At 46.3% G+C, this 23136-nt stretch overlaps 1 protein-coding gene across 1 annotated transcript in view; it reads right to left on the reverse strand.

Annotated features, from left to right (window-relative positions):
• The window catches only part of NTN5 (netrin 5), a 269309-nt gene that overhangs the window by 21992 nt on the left and 224181 nt on the right, over nt 1-23136 (reverse strand). The window contains exons 3-4 of the mRNA XM_086930405.1: nt 6548-6736; nt 1468-1617 (exon numbers count right to left, since the gene is read on the reverse strand). Of these exons, the coding sequence (XP_086786531.1) occupies nt 1468-1617; nt 6548-6736 (339 nt within the window). The remainder of the gene's footprint in view (nt 1-1467; nt 1618-6547; nt 6737-23136) is intronic.

Here is a 23136-nt window from a genome sequence, read left to right on the forward strand (position 1 = left end):
TGGAAGCAAAACACTCAGAGAGAGGGGTGCAAGCAGAAACCCACGCTGGGAGGATGGAAGGATGAAAGGGCGAAAGGGCTGCATTTGCAAAGAGAGCTGCGGAATGTTGGTTTACGTCAATCTGGTGTCTCCAATCAGAGGCCTGACTTGCTCTGTGTATACTGGGAATCTGCAGAGGTATGAACTTTGCCAGCAGTCAGGAAGAATGAATAACATAGATGGATTTACAAGGAAAAGCACTTTACAATAAAGCTGAGAAGGACCATCAGGGGAATGCAGTGAAGAGCACTCAGGCTTTGGGTAATTTAGTTAAAGCAACAGGTGTGAAGGATAATCTAAGTGGCACATCGAGGGCAGCTTGGGGCAGGATTAGCATTGTTATCCGGAGACCTAGGAACAGGGATATGTAGAGCTAAAGGGCATGACCCTACCAAAAACACTTGTAGATGTTAAATGATGGCTATCGGGGAGCACCGGTAGCACTGTACTGCAGCAGTATTTGCAAAGAGGAGGTTTTAGGTGCACAATTATTGGCTGGACAAAGTACAGACCTGCAGTGCCCCTAAGATGAAAGGCGGCCTACTGGATCTTGACAATGCCTTTAACAAAGTTGTTGCTTGTGTGGAGCGGAGCATAACATTGCTTTCAATTTGTGTTGCTTGGTCCTCTTAAATTAGCAGCATTATATCTTTGTTTCTTTATGATGGATTATACCTTTGATAATGTATGTCTGTGTCCTTAGCATAATGGAGTAACCGTATAGCAACATTATGTATTTATATATGTACTGTGTAATATTCTTCTAGCGATATTATTTGTTTCTTTGTGTTCAGTGCAGCATTGCAATGGTGACACCTCGCCTGTGTCCTTGTAAGTTGGAGAAGTCGGATGTAAGTGATATGTTTTTGTCCTAGTATTTAGATAGGCATAGTATGAGTTCTTTCCTCTTCAACTGGGTATTTCTTTAGTGATGCTAAGTATTTGTCATTGGGTGGTGGAGTATTCCTATAGCAATATATATTTGTATGTGTACAGAGGAGAAATCATATCCTAACATTAAGGGCCAGATGTATCAAAGGGTTTTACCCATTAGGTCTCTATGGGAAAATGTGTTCATACATTTGACCCTAAGTCCTTTATGTCGGTGTATCACCACAGTAACACAATGGCATTGCCTTTCGGACTATGGAATATTTATATGTTAGAAGTATGTGTTTGTATCTGAACATTGGAGCATTCCTCTGGTAACGTGTTTTTCTACCTCCTTGCAGAAATGCTATGTCTGTGGAAGATGGTCAAGCGAGGTTCTAAAGGCATTTCTTTGCCATTGCAATACGCACAAACAGAATGTTGATGTTTACAGACAACTTTGGTGGCATGAGAGCATGATTGAGGAGAACTAAACAGGGTAAGATGGTACCAGAGACATGCATCTGTGGGGAAGGATAGAAATGTGTCATCACTCACGGACACAAGGGATGTGTGCAGTGCGGCTCTGCTGGTACCCCTGGGCACAGCGGTTGCAGGTCAGGCCCGTAACGCCACTCTTGCACTGACACTGGCCGGTGGTCTGGTTGCACATGCCGGTGATGGCTCCAATGGGGTGGCACTGGCATGCTGAAAATGATAGGAGGAGAATTCAATCAACACAAAACATGATAGCAAATAACTGAACACACTCACACAGCTGTTAAACAGTCCATCAATTTTCTTTACACCAGTCTGCCCCTGTCCCTCACACCTGGTGCTTAAGACTTGGTGGGTCATTATTATGTCCATTCATTAAATGTCCGATTTAGCCAGAACTTAGCCTACTGTCATCTTCATAACTTCGCTTGGATGGCTCTTTAGTAGCAGTAGTAAAGGCAGAATGTGATAATGGTATGTCCAATAAGAGAATAAAGCTGATACTCCTCAGCAGACAGTAGAAGCTCAGTGATTCTCTCGAAAGCAACTAAACTAACAGCATTTAGTGCAGGTGTGTAAGATATGTATGCTCTTAGTTAACAAAGTTTTGGCGGAAACTTGCCATGACGCAAAGAAATGCAAAACAAAGCATTAATTTGATCAGTATTTTTAGATTATTCATAATAGTAAGCTCTACGTCAATGCAATTACAATAACTACAACAGCACTAAATTGCGTTGTGTTGCACAAGGACAACTCATTGGTAAATAAGGGAAATATGGAATTATTTAGCCTTTGGCAGACTATACTTCATTCCACCAAGGCATGATCAACTCGGTTGCCCTGGTGGACTACAGCCGGACATCTCTGGCTGCCTAGTGGAAATCTCCGTGCCTTCAGTGGCTCCTGTGCACGGTGCTCCTCTGATGGCACTGAAGACGTCTGGATATCTCTGCCTGCCTGGTGGAAATCTCAGTGCCTTCAGTGGCTCCGCTGCAGTGCAGGTGGCTCCTCTAAAGGCACTGAAGACGTCTGGAAATCTCTGCCTGCCTAGTGGAAATCTCAGTGCCTTCAGTGGCTCCTGTGCACGGTGGCCTCTCCGAAGGCACTGAAGACGTCTGGAGTTCTCTGCCTGCCTGGTGGGAATCTCACTGCCTTTATTGGCTCTTGTGCACGGTGCCTCCTCTGAAGGCACTGAAGACTTCTGGAGATCTCTGCCTGCCTGGTGGAAATCTCAGTGCCTTCAGTGGCTCTTGTGCACGGTGCTCCTCTGATGGCACTGAAGACGTCTGGATATCTCTGCCTGCCTGGTGTAAATCTCAGTGCCTTCAGTGGCTCCGCTGCAGTGCAGGGTGGCTCCTCTAAAGGCACTGAAGACGTCTGGAAATCTCTGCCTGCCTAGTGGAAATCTCAGTGCCTTCAGTGGCTCCTGTGCACGGTGGCCCCTCCGAAGGCACTGAAGACGTCTGGAGTTCTCTGCCTGCCTGGTGGGAATCTCACTGCCTTTATTGGCTCTTGTGCACGGTGGCTCCTCTGAAGGCACTGAAGACGTCTGGAGATCTCTGCCTGCCTGGTGGAAATCTCAGTGCCTTCAGTGGCTCTTGTGCACGGTGCTCCTCTGATGGCACTGAAGATGTCTAAAGAACTCTGCCTGACTGGTGGAAATCTCAGTGCCTTCCATGACTCCTGTGCAGGGTGCCTCCACTGAAGGCACTGAAGACATCTGGAGAACTCTGCCTGCCAGTTGGAAATCTCAGTGCCTTCAGTGGCTCCTGTGCACGGTGGCCCCTCCGAAGGCACTGAAGACGTTTGGAGATCTCTGCCTGCCTGGTGGAAATCTCAGTGCCTTCAGTGGCTCCCGCGCACGGAGGCTCCTCTGGAAGCACTGAAGACATCTGGAGATCTCTGCCTGTCTGTTGGAAATCGCAGTTCCTTCAGTGGCTCCTGTGCACGGTGGCCCCTCCGAAGGCACTGAAGACGTTTGGACATCTCTGCCTGCCTGGTGGAAATCTCAGTGCCTTCAGTGGCTCCTGTGCACAGTGGCTCCTCTGAAGGCACTGAAGACGTTTGGAGATCTCTGCCTGCCTGGTGGAAATCTCAGTGCCTTCAGTGGCTCCTGCGCACGGTGGCTCCTCTGGAAGCACTGAAGACATCTGGAGATCTCTGCCTGTCTGTTGGAAATCGCAGTGCCTTCAGTGGCTCCTGTGCACGGTGCTCCTCTGAAGGCACTGAAGACGTCTGGAGATCTCTGCCTGTTGGAAATCTCAGTGCCTTCAGTGGCTACTGTGCAGGGTGCCTCCTCTGAAGGCACTTAAGACATCTGGAGATCTCTGCCTGCCTGGTGGAAATCTCAGTGTCTTCTGTGACTCCTGTGTGTGGGTGCCTCCTATGAAGGCACTGAAGACGTCTGGAGATCTCTGCCTGCCTGGTGGAAATCTCAGTGCCTTCAGTGGCTCCTGTGCACACTGGCTCCTCTGAAGGCACTAAAGACGTCTGGAGATCTCTGCCTGGTGGAAATCTCAGTGCCTTCAGTGGCTTCTGTGCACACTGGCTCCTCTGAAGGCACTAAAGACGTCTGGAGATCTCTGCCTGTTGGAAATCTCAGTGCATTCAGTGGCTCCTGCGCTTGGTGGCTTCTCTGAAGGCACTGAAGACGTCTGGAGATCTCTGCCTGGTGGAAAACTCAGTGCCTTCAGAGGCTCCTGTGCAGGGTGCCTCCTCTGAAGGCACTGAAGATGTCTGGAGATCTCTGCCTGCCTGGTGGAAATCTCAGTGCCTTTAGTGGCTCATGTGTAGTGCACGGTGGCTCCTCTGATGGCACTGAAGACGTCTGGAGATCTCTGCCTGCCTGGTGGAAATCTCAGTGCCTTCAGTGGCTCCTGTGCATGGTTGCTCCTCTGAAGGCACTGAAGACGTCTGGAGATCTCTGCCTGCCTGGTGTAAATCTCAGTGAATTCAGTGGCTCCTGTGCACGGTGGCTTCTCTGAAAGCACTGGAGATCTCTGCCTGCCTGGTGGAAATCTCAGTGAATTCAGAGGCTCCTGTGCAGTGCAGGGTGGCTCCACTGAAGGCACTGAAGATGTCTGGAGATCTCGGCCTGTTGGAAATCTCAGTGCATTCAGTGGCTCCTGCGCTTGGTGGCTCCTCTGAAGGCACTGAAGACGTCTGGAGATCTCTGCCTGGTGGAAATCTCAGTGCCTTCAGTGGCTCCTATGCCGGGTGCCTCCTCTGAAGGCACTGAAGATGTCTAGAGATCTCTGCCTGTCTGGTGAAAATGTCAGTGCCTTCAGTGGCTCATGTGCACGGTGGCTCCTCTGAAGGCACTACAGATGTCTGCAGATCTCTGCCTGCGTGGTGGAAATCTCAGTGCCTTCAGTGGCTCCTGTGCAGGGTGGTTCCTCTGAAGGCATAGAAGCTGTGCTGTAAGCGCCATTTTCCGCGGGCCCACATGGCAAATATTTTTGCTTTTTGCTCTTTGTTTTTTGGGTGAAAAACAGCATTTACCACACAGTCTCAACCATGCATGCCATTAGAACGCAAGCATTAGCACACTTGCCATTACCACGCATATACCTTTACCACCTATATTCCTTTACCACGCATGCCTTTACCATGCATGGTAAGGCAACAAAGGCATATGCATCTGAAAGGAAGTCAGTGCTCTAGACCAGAAGCGAATGGGCAGGTGATGGGAGATGTTTGAGGTAAAAGAAAAGTTGGCATGACTTCAAAGAGATAGGGATGTGGCTCAGTGAGTACTTTTCAGGGCTGGGGGCTGGGTTTTAGGCCTCAGAGAGGGGGCTGGGGTGTTTTTAGGGGTGGGCAGGGTAGTTTTCAGGGTTGGGGGTTGGGTTTTATGGCTCAGGGCAGGTGGTCCAAGTGTTTTTAGGGTTGGGGGCAGTTTTAGGGCTCAGGGCCCGGGTCGGGGTAGTTATCAAGGATGAGTGCTGGGTTTTAGGGCGTAGGGGCAGGGTTGGGATGTTTTAGTGCTGGGAGGCCGGTTTTATGTTTCGGGGCTGGGGACGAGATGCTGTTCAGGGCTGGGGGAGGGAAGGAGTGAGGTATAGGGCTCGGGCGAGGGAGGGGCCATGGTGAGTGCCAGTGGTTACAAAGCAGATACTTTTACCACCCTTAGGGCTAGATGTAGGTAATTGTAAATTACTGATTTGAAAATACCGAATTTTATTGATTTGGTATTTTTGAATCGGTAATTGCAATGTAGATAATAATTCAGTAAAAAATACCCAATCGGTGAGATTCAGTATTTACCGAATCGGTATTTACCGATTCGGTTTTTGGCATTGATTCCTATGGGCCTGGAGGCCCATAGGAATGAATGTCAATTACTGAATCGGTAATTACTGATTCTGTAAAATTGGGAAAAAGTCAAGGGTGGCAGGGTGTCACTTTGACACCCTGCTGCACCTCTGATTAGTGCTGGTGTGCACATGTGGCATACATACCTGACCTAAGGGCATGTATGTCTGTCACATTGCACAGATGTAAATGCACATTTATGCATTTACATAGGAATTCCTTATTTACCACCAACTAATAGTCGGTGGTAAATAACGAATTCTTAAAGCCCAGAAGTACTGTTTCCAGTTCTTCCTACATCTCATTTACCGATTCGGTAAATACCGAATCGGTAAATACCGATTCGTTATTTACCGATTCGGTAAAATAGCCTCCTACGTAGGAAAAGGCTTTTACCGGTCGGTAACGGCCGATTTCAGCCGTTACCGACCGGTAAAAGCCTACCTACATCTGGCCCTTAATCCTATAACACATATATGCCTTTACCAATCATTACTTTACAATGAAATTTGTTGTAAAGGCATGCATGGTAAAAGCATATTCATTGTGAATAAATGCGTGAAAAAGGTAACAGGTGGTAATTATACCACGCGGTAATGGTACTACGTTGTAACAGCCACGTTGTAAAGGCATGAATGGTAATCGCATGTGTGACTCCATTATGCAACTTATTTTGCTTTTTATATAACAATCTTCAAAACCAAAACCTCCAAAATGTGAGTTGCTGTAAAAAAAAACTTGACACCTACAGCTCATGTAGAGGCATACTAACACCTCCCACCAAAAAGACATGCTCACGCTGCAGCCTGTGAGGCATACTCACGCTTGCAGGCCTTGCGGCTGGTGATGGGCTTGCTGACGTCCCGTTTGAAGCCTTGCTTGCAGTAGTGGCAATGGCGGCCTGCCGTGTTGTGCTGGCAGTTGGAGCAGACCCCGCCACTCTTGCGGCCGGAGAGCTTGAAGAGCTCCATGTTGAAGCGGCAGCGATGGGCGTGGAGGTTACACTCGCAGGCTAGAAAAGAAAGGCAAGCTTTTTTAATTCTACCCTATTGCGGCATTACCAGCACAAGATGCAAGTAATTACCCTGTCATGATAGAGGCTGCATGAGTCAAAAAGTGAAAAAATTCAATTGTTGCCTTTGGAAGGAGTGAATCTTTTGCACTTCAGACCACATATGTATGGCAGGTATGGCACGCGGAAGATGTTTTATGCTAATTAATGCTAACCAAAAATAAAATCTTTTCTCTGACCTTTTAAGCTTTCAACAAAACAACAAACTGCATATGCCAATTATTATGCCACAGCATATAAAAATTTGAAGCAAATAAACATTTGTGAATTTCGAACACTAAAACGTATCTTTAAGACCCCTAAAAGGATGCTAACGTCTAGATGCCGCAACATCGGCATCCAGGACAAGGCGCTGGAATGGATCATCTCCTTCCTCGACGGAAGAACACAGAGAGTCCGCCTTCCACCGTACAAGTCAGAGGCCTCCGAAGTCATCTGCGGCGTCCCCCAAGGATCATCTCTGAGCCCCACCCTCTTCAACGTCTACATGAGCCCCCTCGCGGCCATCGCACGCAAACACAACCTCAGCATAATCTCCTACGCCGACGACACCCAGCTGATCCTCTCCCTGACCAACGACCCCGCCGCCGCCAGAGCCAACCTGCACGAAGGGATGAAAGAGGTAGCCGAGTGGATGACAACCAGCCGCCTGAAACTGAACTCGGACAAGACGGAGGTCCTCATCCTGGGCTCCTCACCCTCCGCCTGGGACGACTCCTGGTGGCCTCCCGCCCTGGGCACCGCACCCAAACCGACAGACCATGCACGAAACCTGGGCTTCATCCTGGACTCCTCCCTCTCCATGACCAGGCAAGTTAACAACGTTTCCTCGGCGTGCTTCAACATCCTACGCATGCTACGGAAGATCTTCTGGCGGATCCCCACCGAGACCAGGAAGACCGTCACCCAGGCCCTCGTCACCAGCCGACTGGACTACGGCAACGCCCTCTACGCCGGTACCACCGCCAAGCTCCAGAAGAGACTCCAGCGGATCCAGAACGCCTCAGCCAGACTCATCCTCGACATCCCACGAACCAGCCACATCTCCGGACATCTGAGAGACCTTCACTGGCTCCCCGTCAACAAAAGAATCACCTTCCGCCTCCTCACCCACGCACACAAGGCCCTACAAGACCAAGGCCCGAGCTACCTCAACAGCAGAGTCAACTTCTACGCTCCCAAACGCCACCTCCGATCAGCCAACCACGCCCTCGCCGCCGTCCCCCGCATCCGAAGAGCGACTACAGGAGGAAGGTCCTTCTCCTACCTGGCCGCCAAGACCTGGAACTCCCTCCCTCCCGACCTGCGCCTGACCCAAGACCACCTCTCCTTCAGGAAGAAGCTGATGACCTGGCTGTTCGAGCAGTAGCGGCAGCCCCCCCCACCCCCCAGCGCCTTGAGACCCTACGGGTATGTAGCGCGCTTTACAAGTGTCACTGATTGATTGATTGATAGATATGGCTTGTCTTTTCTTTTGTCATGATAGTGAGATTTTATGAGGCGTGAAATGTACTTGTTTCATGGAATTCAATTCAAGCTCTATGCTTTCTCCCAGTTTTCAAAATGTATTGATTTTCTGATTTTAAAGAAAGCCATGTTTTTATTCCCATCTTAGATATGAGGACAGTGTAAAACACCGGAGAGTTTTTGTGTGCACTCCCTCTAAGCAACAACACCATGGTATGGCCATTATAATAATTTTCACTCCAAAAGGAAGAAACTTCTTTTACTCATAGCGCTGGATACCTAGCAACAGGCAGGACTGTGCTCTCTGAGGCGGTGATTCATACTCAAAGGCTATGTTGCCTAAACAAGTAATTGCAGAAGTTATTCATTATGGCACAAAAGGTCATTTGCTTGATGCTGTAGTCGCAATGAGGAATAACGGGTCGCTTGTTGATCCCAGCAGACGCTAACCGGCAGCACAAGCCGGGTGGGTGCTGGTGTAGTGGTAGGGCGTAACTTTATACAAAGCTGCTTACATTAAAATTGAATTATTTCAGCTATGTGGTTATGGCCAGCAGCTGCCCGCGTGCCATTCATTGAATAAACGCAAGTTAATGTTAGTTTCAGCGCATAGAAGCAGCCCTGCTGCTTTATGTCAACGAGGTAGGGAGAGGGGGAGGGGGGAGTTAGAAGAGGCCATTCTTATTGCACTCCCTTGTGTGTTGCAGTAAAAACATCTGAATGATATGTTATGTTATGTTAACTTAATTTATAACGTGCTCGAATCACCCAGAGGGGTGTCTCGGCGCAACCAAGAGAAAAGGCAACAATACAAGATTGCCTTACATACTTTCCTAAAACGAGAATGATCCGAACAGATCCGAATATGAATATTGCCCAGTAATTATTTAGGCCCTAAACTATTTCCCAGTGGTGTATACAGACAGCTACTTCCTTGTTTCTATATTGGGTCTAGCCATGCAGTAAAACACTCAACAAACAATGTTGGCACACCTGCTCCATTACACAAGTTTTCAGCTATCCCAAATGATGGGCCTCATTATGATGGAGGATTTTCCGCCTCCTCCGGGCCGGGGGAAGCCACCTCCGGCCCGGAGGAGGCGGAAAATCCTCTGCGGACTCACCAAAGACCCACCGCCGCATTGCGATGGCTGGTGGGTCTTGGTTACTGTCCGCTGCTTTTCCGCCGCGGTCAGATTACAACCGCGGCGGAAAAGCTATCATTTGGCTGGCAGTGTCTATCAGACACCGCCAGCCAAATTAGGAAGCATTTGTAAACATGCTTTTCCGCCGCGGTTTTTCCGCCGCGGAAAAGCATGTGTACTTTTGATTTTGGGGGCCCGTTGCGGGCCCCCAGGGTGTTGGCGGGTGGGGGGTGCACATGGGGGAACCTATGGTACCCCCCAGCATTTACTTGCACAAAGCGGCAGGCACCGCGGGGTGCCTGCAGCTTTGTGCATGTAAATGTTAAACATATACTTTTAACATTGCGGCGGGTGCTGCTTGAAGCAGCACCCGCCACAATGTTAAATATCCAGGATGTGACCGCCAGGGTGGCGGTCACATCCTAATCGCACATGAGGGAACGCCGCAGCCCATGCCGACGTTCCCTCATCCTCTGGGGTCGCGGACGGACGCAAGTCCGTCCGCGATCCTAATGAGGCCCTATATTTGTGCACACAAAACCAATGCAAGGGCGAAGTGCGCCACAATGATGTACGACTGCAGTAATTCATTTTTTAAAAACGAGCTCTGTGTGCCTTGTGGAGAAGTCTAAAATTCATTAGACATTTTTGCACAACAGTGTGCAGTGACAAATCCCACTCATTACTGTGACTGAGGCAAGTGGAGTCTAGTGAAGAATGCACCTCTTTCCACAGGATGTACAATGTTACTAATGTCACCTCACATGTGTTTACCACACATGTCTTTATCACGCATGTAATACAAAGTATTGACCTTTGAGACCCTGTATTACATTGTGGGTATTTACCATGCATTTCATGGTCATATATAACTCTCTTTCTGTCGGGTCTCCAATTTTAACTATGTAGAAACACCTATTAAGCTAGTCAAACTGGTCAGAAAATTGAAGTGAAAAAAAAGCAGAGCTTGAAGTTAAAAGGGGATTCCTTTAACAACAGTAAAGAGACACCTAAGCTTGAGGACACTTCAAATCTAGCCATTAGATACATTGATATGCTTGTAATTTTAAATGAGCTAAAAAGTAAAAAAACAACAAGAAGTCACAGGATTTTGAAGCCTGAAGCCCTTTAGATCCTCTGTGTATTGTCTATGACTGTTCTTGCCCTAAACAAATTCTAACCACAAGCTACGCTTCTCCCACAAACATCCCATGACCGCTGTTGGAAAATGTCCATCTCTGAAGGGTCACCCCAAATGTTTTGCCTTCCTCTGCCTCTTTTTCTGACCGTTTTTTGTTGGCTTTAGGACTCTGAGCACTTTACCACTGCTAACCAGTGCTAAATGGCATGCGCTCTCTCCCCTAAACATGGTTGATTGTTTACCCACAATTGGGATATTTATTTTAACTGTAAGTACCTTGTAGAGTGCACTACCTGTGCCCCGAGCCTGTAAATGGATGGCTAATAGTTGGCCTTCAGCACTGAATGTGCCATCCACACAAGTAGCCCTTTAAAACATCTCAGACCTGCCATTGCAGAGCCTGTGTGTGCAGGTTTATTGCCATGCCAACTTGGCATTTAAAACCCCTTGGCAAGCTTCAAACTTCCCTTTTACTACACACACGTCACCCCTAAGGTAGGTGAAATGTAGCCCATATGACAGTGTGTTGTGTAACTAAAAGGTAGGACATGTACTTTTAAGTTTTACATGTCCTGGTAGCAAAAAACTCCCAATTTCATTTTTAGCTACTGTGAGGCCTACCCCTTTTATAGGTTAACATTGGGGATTTCTTATTAAATTTAATCAGTTATAGTTCCTGATTGAGAGGGAGAAAATCTGTAATGTTCGGTACCTATGAACTTGTAATAATAAATCCTCTTCAATGGCAAAGTTGGATTTATGATCACACTTTTGAAAGTGCTTTATTTAATGTTGGCATTTTTATGCTCTTAAACCCTGTGTGCCTGCTGCTTTCCTCCAATACATTTCTGGGGTGAGTAACAATTGGGCCATGTTCATTCCCTCTAGACAGCCACATACAAAGGGAGCTTAGGTATGACTGAAAGGTCATCCACATCCTGATTGCACATCCTGGGCAAGATGAGAGGGAGGGGCTGGAAACAGCTTCACACTTACACCTGAATGGGCTCTGTCGTATCCCCACAAAAAGGACTGCTTAACCCCCTGTACTGAGTCTGGAGACAGGACAAGAAAGGGAGGACCTCTTGCACTTCAGATCCCCTCTTTGAAGTCTCCCCCACTTGAAATGCGTTGAACATGTATAAACCTGTGGATACTCTGCCAGGAAGAAAGACTGATGTGCTGCTGGAGGACTGCTACTCTGGTGGACTGCTGCTCTGGAGGAACTGCTTTTCTGCTGCGCTGACCTGCCTATGGCCCTCCTTGCATGGGTGAGAAGGACTGGACCTACACCACTTGAACCCAGAGTGACTCCAAGTGCTTGTCTGCTTGTCTCCTGTTTGAAGTCTAAGGGACACAAAAGACTTCCAACCACTCCACAACCCTGCTACATCACCTGGACTATGCCATCTGTGAGTCTTGCCCTGCAAAATAGTGCCAATCCACTTTTGAGCCCTTGGAAGAGGGTAAAAAGTGCTGTCCCAGCAGAAATCCATGTATCAATGCCTTTGCGCCGTTCAGAACCCTGGCCTCTCCTTTGACACTGACACATCAACTCTACTGCGAGGATTGAGTGTATCACATCTTCGACGGTGCTGTGCATTGACTTCATTCCAGAGGTATCTTCAACTTTGCGCGGCTCGGAGCTGACGCATTGCCTACATCCCAAGGATCAACGCCAATGCATCGCCTCCTTTGCTCCTCGCATCCCATCCTCTACGTCAACGCAGCGGTAAACCAAGGTGTTGTTCAGCGGGCTAAGGCTGGTCCCTGTAACCGACCCGTGCTCCATTGCGAGTGGGATGATTTTTTGATTTTTCTCTGTCTAGCGCTACCACCAGAAAGCCCCTGCTGAACTTTAAGCTTTTAAGCACTACATTTCAAAATATTCTTTAAAAATTCATAACTATTGACTCTACCTATTAGATATTTGATGTTTTGGTCTTGTTTTGTTAAGAAAATTAAGCTCTATTTTTATAACCAGGTGTGGTATATTTTTGTGTGGTGTTTACACTGTTTTACTGTTTGAAGTGATGCAGAAATACTTAACACATTGCCTCTTAAGTTAAACCTGACCACTCTGTGCCAAGGTACCTGAGGGTGAGCACAGGCTAATTTAGGATGTGTGTCAGACTTACCCTGACTAGGGTTGTGGTTCCTGCTTAGACAGGATGCATACCTCTGCCAACCATTGCCCCAATTTCTAACACTGTTGATCCCTCTCTTTTCCTTCCTGGGATCTCCCTTGTATTACTTAGGTGCCTGGATTTTCCATTGGATCCCTTGTTTTGTGGTCTACTGTTTTGGCTTTCCACAATGGTTGTTTTGTCTAGAGTCCTTGACATCAACTTTTCACTTGGTAGTGGTGGAGTCTTTGGTCATTGCAACTCATTCGACGCTTCCATGTTATGAATGTACTTCATCCTGTTTCTGGGTTTGCCTTTTGGTTGTCTTCCAGAACTTCATGTTAGTATTTTTCTTGCTAGTTGTGTCCTGACTCTTCCTTGAATGTGGATTCTCTTGGTATCTGCCAGATCCTTCTCTCCTACTCTGATTCTTCCTACTGGCAGACTGCATAGGGGTTGGTATCCATGACTGCTGCTTTGAATGGGTGGCTTCAGGTTTCCTTTTATTCTAATCTCTCTTATTTGGGGTATATCTGTCCACCTGAAATGGGAGGACATCCATTTCTACTGTGGCGACTCCTAGGTGTCATCCCATGCTTTTTAATTTGAGGCTACCAGTCAGTGCAAGTTACAAAATCACTATTCTCAGTTTACCAAAACATACAGTAGGCTTAAAGCCCATCCTTTCCTTACCATTGGTTGGCATTATTGCCACTCTCATTTGCTTGCTTCTTATTAATTGGCTTGCCTTCTCCATCTTTTGTTTCCTGGAGTACACCCTCTTGTGTCCTTCTATTGCTCACTTTTAAGGAACGACTTTTTTTTCTTGCTTAAACACTCCACAAGGATGCATGTATTTTCCAACTGTCTCCTCCGTGTGGCTAGCTCCCTTCTTCCACTCTGTGCTGCTCTCTCATTAATGCTTTTCTTCCCACTATCTCTCTTTCTTCTCTTTTGTTTATTTTTACTTAAGCATACATGAGTGCATGTGTTTTCAGCTGTCTCCCTTGTGTGCTTCTCCTCCATCCTGCTCGGTGTTACTTTCACTAGCCCATGTGATTTTTCCCCTCCACCATGTGCACTGTGTTGCTTGCTCTTGCCCGTTTGCTTCTGTAGTGTGCACTCCCTCAATGAGTACCATTGAGTTGGGTAACAATAAACCTCTGTTATTCATCGCCAAGATGCCCAAGGGTGAAACTTACGTTTTACAAACACGCATGTTATGTTATATTGTGCTTCTCCTCACCCTGATTTGTTCAGTTTGACCGTGGGACACAGACTAATGAGCATACTCTTGCTTTGTGCTAATCCTTGGAGCCCCACAGGAGATGTCAGGAAGAACCTACATGTATTTGGCAAATTGCAACCCATTAAAAAAATACTGCAAATAATTTCAGGTTCTTCATTTAATTCCTTCTTATATACAGTAGAAACTCTATTTGAATGTTCCCAGCTCAACACTCTACTCTTGCTTCAAATTAAATGTCTTTGTCCTGATGATGACCTCAACTTTAGTAACGGCTGAAACCATGTTGACAAATCCGACGATTGGAAATAAATAAGGCTAATACTGTATATGTACGTGAATCTTCAGGGCCCACCAATTGTGCCTCAAAAAAACCAGATTGTTTCATTGAAGTTTTTTTTTATAAACACTATTGCACCTGTTCTTTGTTACTCACTGTCTGATCACTTGAGCACCCAGAACTCTGATGAGATATAAATATAGTATTGTATGATGATATGTGCAGTGGGTCCGGTTTTTCTGTTATTATCATTAAATGTTTGTTTATCAAAGTTTAAAGCTCGATTTACTTTTACTTTTGATTGATTCAATTGTTATAGCTCCGCTAGCAAGAATCAACTTAGATAAGAGGTTGTATTATGGATGGAGGGGATGGGCCATGAAGCAAACAAGGTGACAGCCAATAGAGCTGGGCTTGGTAAGTGCGTAATTTGTTTTAAAATAAAGGATAACATGTGCAAACATATGCTATGCACAATGAGGCAAAAATATAAAAAAACATTTTTAAAATGAGTGGCCCAGCACTGAAGCACACTCCTTTGAAGACAGCTGTGCACATGGGATGAAGGAATAATATTGTCACTCACATACATGACAGCCAACGGATGAAGTGTGTTGACCCATTGCCATGCTGTATGCTATGTTTTGTATAAGCAAAATGTAAATTGCATTTGAACTGCCCAATGGATGAAAAAGGCTGACTGACTATATGTATGCATGTATGTACATCTACATGTGTGTGTTTTTGTGTGTGTGTATATATATATATATATATATATATATATATATATATATCCTTCTCACTTCGCTCGATACCGCTCACACAGCATCAACAGTCGAATCCAGTTTAAAGTTTGTAACCCAGCAAGCCCGCATGAGGCTTGATCACATGATACCTATATATATATATATGTGTGTGTGTATATATATATGTGCACAGTCAGCAAGCGCGCCAGAGGCTTTCCCGACTTGAACCGCCCTGTTTTCTGGTCGTGACGAACGCATAGGGAAAGCGGTTGCCACCGGTGACCGGCACCGGTATGACTCTGCAAGCGAACTTTAAAATGGTTTGCCAGCAGCCCACGGAACAGACAGACACTTTTAATTGGAACAACTAACATTGAATAACACCGCCTAATGGAGGGCAGGAACTACTGTTGTTAAAAGGACTACAATACCCAGCATGCCTTTGAACTACGTAATGACCATTGGAGGTCCTGACCATTGGGGGTCAATAAAAGAAATTGTGGCAAATGCTTGTGGGACTGAAACAACAGCGATGGTGTTAAGGGGTGACCTTTGATAAAGTCCAAAGGTGGACGAAACGCGTCAGGTATTACACCCAAAAGAAAATAAAGTACCTGCTTGTCAACCCGTGAGTGTGCGACTCCATTTCCTGCGCTGGTGGGAGTTTGTGAAGATATTCGGCGGCGTGGTTCTGCCGCGGGAGGACGCACAGTCAGCAAGCGCGCCAGAGGCTTTCCCGACTTGAACCGCCCTGTTTTCTGGTCGTGACGAACGCATAGGGAAAGCGGTTGCCACCGGTGACCGGCACCGGTATGACTCTGCAAGCGAACTTTAAAATGGTTTGCCAGCAGCCCACGGAACAGACAGACACTTTTAATTGGAACAACTAACATTGAATAACACCGCCTAATGGAGGGCAGGAACTACTGTTGTTAAAAGGACTACAATACCCAGCATGCCTTTGAACTACATAATGACCATTGGAGGTCCTGACCATTGGGGGTCAATAAAAGAAATTGTGGCAAATGCTTGTGGGACTGAAACAACAGCGATGGTGTTAAGGGGTGACCTTTGATAAAGTCCAAAGGTGGACGAAACGCGTCAGGTATTACACCCAAAAGAAAATAAAGTACCTGCTTGTCAACCCGTGAGTGTGCGACTCCATTTCCTGCGCTGGTGGGAGTTTGTGAAGATATTCGGCGTCGTGGTTCTGCCGCGGGAGGACGCACAGTCAGCAAGCGCGCCAGAGGCTTTCCCGACTTGAACCGCCCTGTTTTCTGGTCGTGACAAACGCATAGGGAAAGCGGTTGCCACCGGTGACCGGCACCGGTATGACTCTGCAAGCGAACTTTAAAATGGTTTGCCAGCAGCCCACGGAACAGACAGACACTTTTAATTGGAACAACTAACATTGAATAACACCGCCTAATGGAGGGCAGGAACTACTGTTGTTAAAAGGACTACAATACCCAGCATGCCTTTGAACTACGTAATGACCATTGGAGGTCCTGACCATTGGGGGTCAATAAAAGAAATTGTGGCAAATGCTTGTGGGACTGAAACAACAGCGATGGTGTTAAGGGGTGACCTTTGATAAAGTCCAAAGGTGGACGAAACGCGTCAGGTATTACACCCAAAAGAAAATAAAGTACCTGCTTGTCAACCCGTGAGTGTGCGACTCCATTTCCTGCGCTGGTGGGAGTTTGTGAAGATATTCGGCGGCGTGGTTCTGCCGCGGGAGGACGCACAGTCAGCAAGCGCGCCAGAGGCTTTCCCGACTTGAACCGCCCTGTTTTCTGGTCGTGACGAACGCATAGGGAAAGCGGTTGCGACCGGTGACCGGCACCGGTATGACTCTGCAAGCGAACTTTAAAATGGTTTGCCAGCAGCCCACGGAACAGACAGACACTTTTAATTGGAACAACTAACATTGAATAACACCGCCTAATGGAGGGCAGGAACTACTGTTGTTAAAAGGACTACAATACCCAGCATGCCTTTGAACTACGTAATGACCATTGGAGGTCCTGACCATTGGGGGTCAATAAAAGAAATTGTGGCAAATGCTTGTGGGACTGAAACAACAGCGATGGTGTTAAGGGGTGACCTTTGATAAAGTCCAAAGGTGGACGAAACGCGTCAGGTATTACACCCAAAAGAAAATAAAGTACCTGCTTGTCAACCCGTGAGTGTGCGACTCCATTTCCTGCGCTGGTGGGAGTTTGTGAAGATATTCGGCGGCGTGGTTCTGCCGCGGGAGGACGCACAGTCAGCAAGCGCGCCAGAGGCTTTCCCGACTTGAACCGCCCTGTTTTCTGGTCGTGACGAACGCATAGGGAAAGCGGTTGCCACCGGTGACCGGCACCGGTATGACTCTGCAAGCGAACTTTAAAATGGTTTGCCAGCAGCCCACGGAACAGACAGACACTTTTAATTGGAACAACTAACATTGAATAACACCGCCTAATGGAGGGCAGGAACTACTGTTGTTAAAAGGACTACAATACCCAGCATGCCTTTGAACTACGTAATGACCATTGGAGGTCCTGACCATTGGGGGTCAATAAAAGAAATTGTGGCAAATGCTTGTGGGACTGAAACAACAGCGATGGTGTTAAGGGGTGACCTTTGATAAAGTCCAAAGGTGGACGAAACGCGTCAGGTATTACACCCAAAAGAAAATAAAGTACCTGCTTGTCAACCCGTGAGTGTGCGACTCCATTTCCTGCGCTGGTGGGAGTTTGTGAAGATATATATATATATATATATATATATATATATATATATATATATATATATATATATATATATATATTATATACACACACATATATATATATATATAGGTACCATGTGATCAAGCCTCCGGCTGGAGGCGAAACGCGTCATGCGGGCTTGCTGGGTTACAAACTTTAAACTGACTTAAATCACTGCACTGGAATTCTTTTTGGGTCTGCCTTATTCGTTTTACCTGACAGTCTGGATTCGACTGTTGATGCTGTGTGAGCGGTATCGAGCGAAGTGAGAAGGATATATATATATATATATATATATATATATATATATATATATATATATACATACACACACATATATATAATTGTTTTTTTTTATTATGGCTTTTTTGAAAAACATGAAACTGGTGAGAAATTAAAGCAAAGCTGTCTGTATGCGAACCCTGTGATCCAGAAGACTAGAACTAGGATGACTGCGTATCATGATAAGTATTAATAAAATGACTAAGCATGGTCTCACATACACTGCCAGTGTGTCGATCAACCCAGAACTGTCCTAAACTGCCTAAATTTCAATGTAACAGGAGGCACATGATTTCCTAAGTACCCTCTCTTCACAGAACTTGGCTCCTACCATCTGGGCAGTCAGCTGACTCCGCATGGGGTGAAGAGACTTTCAGCTTATTCTGGCCAGTGAAATCTTTAGCCATCTGGAGTCGCTGGGCATTTTCCATTGGGAATGAGTTAGAGATACTTTTACAAAATGAGGCCACCTTCAAAGTTTTCCTTGAGTGGGACTCGATGTTTGCCTGAATAGGGTGGCCGATGAAGCATGGCCCACACACAGAGACAGAGTGACTTTTGAAAGGCCAGTAGGGTTGAGGCAGAGACAGTAACATGGGAACTGCATCTGATGAGTTACGTTAGCAGTTTTTTTGCTGGCCACTTACCACCAACCGATTCATTTTGGCTTTAGAGAATTCTATAGAAGGAGCGGTATACAGAGCTCTCATCCAGTATAGATTTTTGGGGGATTCTGGTAAAACTAGTCCTGATTTTACTGGTGCTCACCAAGTTCCGAGTGGCTATTTACTGGGGCCGCAAGCCGGCGCCGCAGGCCAAGCATTGGACTGCTGATGCTGCACACTGCCAGACGCATTTAGGCGACTTATGGGACTTGATGCCTGAGGCTGACAGACCTCCCAATATATGGGGCCATTTCATGTCCTATCTTCACCGATTGGTTAACCCCAAAGAACCCAGTGAAACATTTTCCATCCACGACTCACTGGCTACAGTAGATGTCCCGACAAGACTGATTACCTACACATCACATTTGTAAACCGGCCAAACTTTCCCACATCTGTGGCGCACTGTAACACGCATTGGTCAATGTGCCTCCGAAAGGGTTAACTATATTCATGTTTGTAATGGATGTTATGCTATCTAATGGAATTGGAAACGGTGCCATGCCTTAATGTTCAATAAAGGTTTTTGAAAAATTCAAAAAATATATATAGATAGTCCTGATAATACCACTGTAAATTAAGGACTACAACTGCCAGAGGGGAAATAAATAGCCTTGGCTCCATCAAGCTGGTCACCCAGCTGGTAAGTAAGTTTGTGAGCCCTAGGTCCGTGCCACCTAGGGCTTTACAAGCAGGTCCTGGTGGAGCCTGCCAAGAAATCCATCAGTATCCTGAATTCAGAGCCACATTGAGGAACTGGGTACAGTTTGGAGGAAGGTAAGTATCAGAACTGGATATAATTCTCATATATAATTTTCTAAGATGTAAAGTCGCTACGTGTTAGGTTTATGTAGCTCTGAGACATTAAGGGCCTTATTGCCAGATCACAAATGTTGGCTTAATACTGCACTCATGCCCCCGACATAATTGTCCAGGTAAAACCTGACAGAATTGGGGCATGCTTGTAAATTGCCTTCAGTTCCGAGTTTTGCTTCTCACACCAGGTGAAAATAAGTGGTGTTAGTGCGTTATCCAGCAGTCTAAGGTGTAAAAATCAGATGGGTAAATAAAACCCCCACCAGTTAAACATCGCAGGCATGGTATTAACCCTGCAAATAACGCACCGCTTGTAATGAGGCCCGTTGCCCCATCACGTGTTCCTCCACATCAGTGTAACCACATCTGAAACTGACGAAACTGTGGCATCGGTAATTTCGGGATGCATTAATACCGAAAAATTCTTAATGGTCTCGGTGCGTATTACCCAAATAGGGTTACCCAAATTACAAATAGGGTTACCAAATAGGGTTACCCAAAGAGTGCAATTAATTCCTGCGTTGATTTCCCATTATTCAGCCTACGAGGTTTGCTTTATTTCAGATGCTGTGATTCAAGAATACCTGCTCGGCTCCCTTCTAGGCGAGGCCTCCCACAGCTTGGAGCTGGTTTGAACTGTTTTGCCAGGGCTTATGTTTGTTTCCAGTCCAGCCCTACAACTTTTATCTCAAGTTCAGGAACTTGCAGGAGGCGAGTCTGAATTATGTTCCATGCGACTAGCGTCTTTCTCTATTATTACAAAATCTGTGGAGGTTTTGTAGAGAGCTACGTGCCCGCCCACCCTTCACCCGGCCCACCCACTCTCCCACCCTCCCGCTAATTCCTGACTCAGATTCACAAAAAGGCCCACTCCCTAAGGCCACGAGGTACTCTGACCTTCTCATATGCTGAAAAACTTAACATCTGCAATGAAAGCCCATGTGATCCCCTGTGATTGACGAGGGCTCCAAACCTTATGAAAAGCCTCCTCCCCACAATGCACTTCGTGAGAAAGCCCTTTCAGTCGCAACCCCCTTTGTTCTCATTTCCTTCTCTTTTTAAAGGACAAGTGGTTTTCTCACCAGGTTAAGATTAAGAGGTTATTGGTTGTCTTGAAAGGTCATATGCGGTGTTATTTTAGTTTTTTTACCTACCCCAGGCCACAAAGCTGCACCTGTAACCTATAGGTTCTTTAAATAGGGCGTGTGCTGCTCATTCATGTTGCCAGCTACACAGGGTTTGTCTTTCTAAAGATTGCCAAGGAAGGGTTACCAGAAGGCCCCCGTGTCATTAATGATTATGTGCTGCTCCCCTCCTCGGCTGCAGTTTACAGTCCCTTGCAATTCAGTGATTTAGCTCAGCTGATGGAATCAAGACTACAACTACCAGAATGCATTTGCGTGACATGGAGTCAGCTAATAACTCTCTTTACAACAAATAGGATTTGTGCAGATCTAACATGGCATGCAGGTATGTTGAGGGCACATTACATGCATCTTCTTTATTATGAGTATTTCTATGTATTTAGGCCAAGATTTACTAAGAATATTCGTGGGGGGTGCATCCCTATTTTAGCACAGCCCCAACACTAAATCTATTTTCGTTTTCACAAAGTCAGGCAAAGCTCGATTTGCATGAATTTGCATGCCTTTGTAAAAAAGAAAAGAAAAAGGAAAGCAACAAAATACTTAGCGCTGCCTTATGTTAACTTGCATCAAGGAGACATTACATGGACACAGCCTAGGTCTTCATGTGCATCCATCTGTATTTTTTGATGCAAACCTATATTTAGTAAAGCCATTAAACATAGGTTTGCAAGAAATTGTGCTCCTACCCGAGGCTGGCGAAATGAGGAAACATTTTTAAGAATAGTTTTTTGCTCACCAAGGTATCCCTTCCAGCAGAAAAACTATTCTGGCCCAACAAAGGTCCCCTTGCATGATGGCGCTAGGCAGCTAGAAGTGCGCCCACCGCTACAAGAGAGCAGAACTGCCCCATAAGTTAGTAGATCTGATGAATTCTGCTCTCTCCGTTTGAGGCAATGCAGCAGAGTAACTGCGCTTGCTGCGTTGTGTTGAGTCAAAGTTTAGTAAATACGATCCCAAATTCTTATATTCCAAGCTGAACATGCAACAACTTGTCCACTTCACAGTGAGGGATAACATAACATTGCCTGAGTATCAAGCAGTCACACAGACCGTTGAGGAACTCCCAACGTTTTCCAATCTCATTCATGAGCAGCTATCAAAGTCCAAGTCCTTCTTTGCTTTCGGACATTTTCATGTCTGTTTATTCCATTATAAATGCAGCCCCACATGAATGCAAATACAAAAAATCTGTTTGAATGTCATAAGCACTGAACTGAAAAATGTGCGAGTCAGTGCACAGCCGGACGCTTCATGCTTCCGTTTTCAGTCACCAGCTAATGTGGTATGCGCTCAGTTCTTCTGATGGTTAGGGCTTTCTTCCTCCATGTCCACAAACACACTAAAGAGCTCTCTGGTTTCCCAGATCGGTCTATAAGTAACCCATCCATCGTTTGCTTTTTCTTTTAGTCCCTTTTGTTCCACAATAAAATCATAACTACAAGTTCCACAATGCACAGGAGAAACCTGGACTGGATGACCTGGTCATACGTGGACATGGAACACTTGAGAGTTCTGACACTACTTTCTGTCCAGGGCCTTCCAGTGACAACCTAACACCTTCAGGGTAAACCTGGTTTGCTTCATTGAACCTGAATCACGCCTGATAGCAATGATTTGTGAATGAACAGTCCAGAACTGTACTTCAAGCTGTGATAGATGACCATAAATTCTCCTTCTTGCTTACTGACAGAGCCAGTTAGCAACAACCTGCATACTACACTCTGCAACCATCCATCCTTTAGGGAACGCTTAGAATCATAGGTAGACCATGCAAATTACAGAAACACGGGAAGGGTTATGCAATTTTTATTTGCAAGATAACAGCCTATAATAGTCTAAATAGGGTAATTGCCCCCCAGTGGCCAGTAAGGTGAATCATTGAGTTAAGCTCTTGCTGTTTTTGCATGCAGATCATGGGTTTCAATCAGTGAATCAATCAATCAGGGTTTTATATAGCACGCTACTCACCTGTGAGGGTCTCAAGGCACTGGGGGATGGGTGGAGGCGCAGCACCAGATCAGTTGAAGAGCCAGGTGTTGAGGTCCTTCCTGAACGTGTGCAGGGAGCTCGTTCCAGGTCTTGGCTGCGATGCGGGAGAAGGCTCACCCACCTGTTCTGTTTCTGCAGATGCGGGGGACCTCTGCCAGGGCGAGGCCGGTGGATCGGAGGTTCCTCTTGGGTGCGTGGAAGGATAATCTCTTGTTGAGGTATTTGGGTCCGATGTTGTTGAGTGATTTGTAGGCATGGGTGAGTAGTTTGAAGGTGACCCTCTTCTCGACGCGGAGCCAGTGGAGGCCTCGTAGGTGTTGGGTCATGTGTCCGTGACGTGGTGTCCGAGGATGATTCTGGCTGCGGCGTTCTGGATGGTTTGGAGTTTGTGTAGAAGGTTTCTGTTGATACTGGCATATAGGGCATTGCCGTAGTATAGTCTGCTGGTTATGAGTGCATGGGTGACGGTTCTCTTGCAGTCAGGGGGGATCCATTTGAAAATCTTGCTGATGTTGCGTAGACAGTTGAAACTG

Source organism: Lissotriton vulgaris, chromosome 7 (assembly GCF_964263255.1).
Source record: "Lissotriton vulgaris chromosome 7, aLisVul1.2, whole genome shotgun sequence".
Classification (NCBI taxonomy): domain Eukaryota; kingdom Metazoa; phylum Chordata; class Amphibia; order Caudata; family Salamandridae; genus Lissotriton; species Lissotriton vulgaris.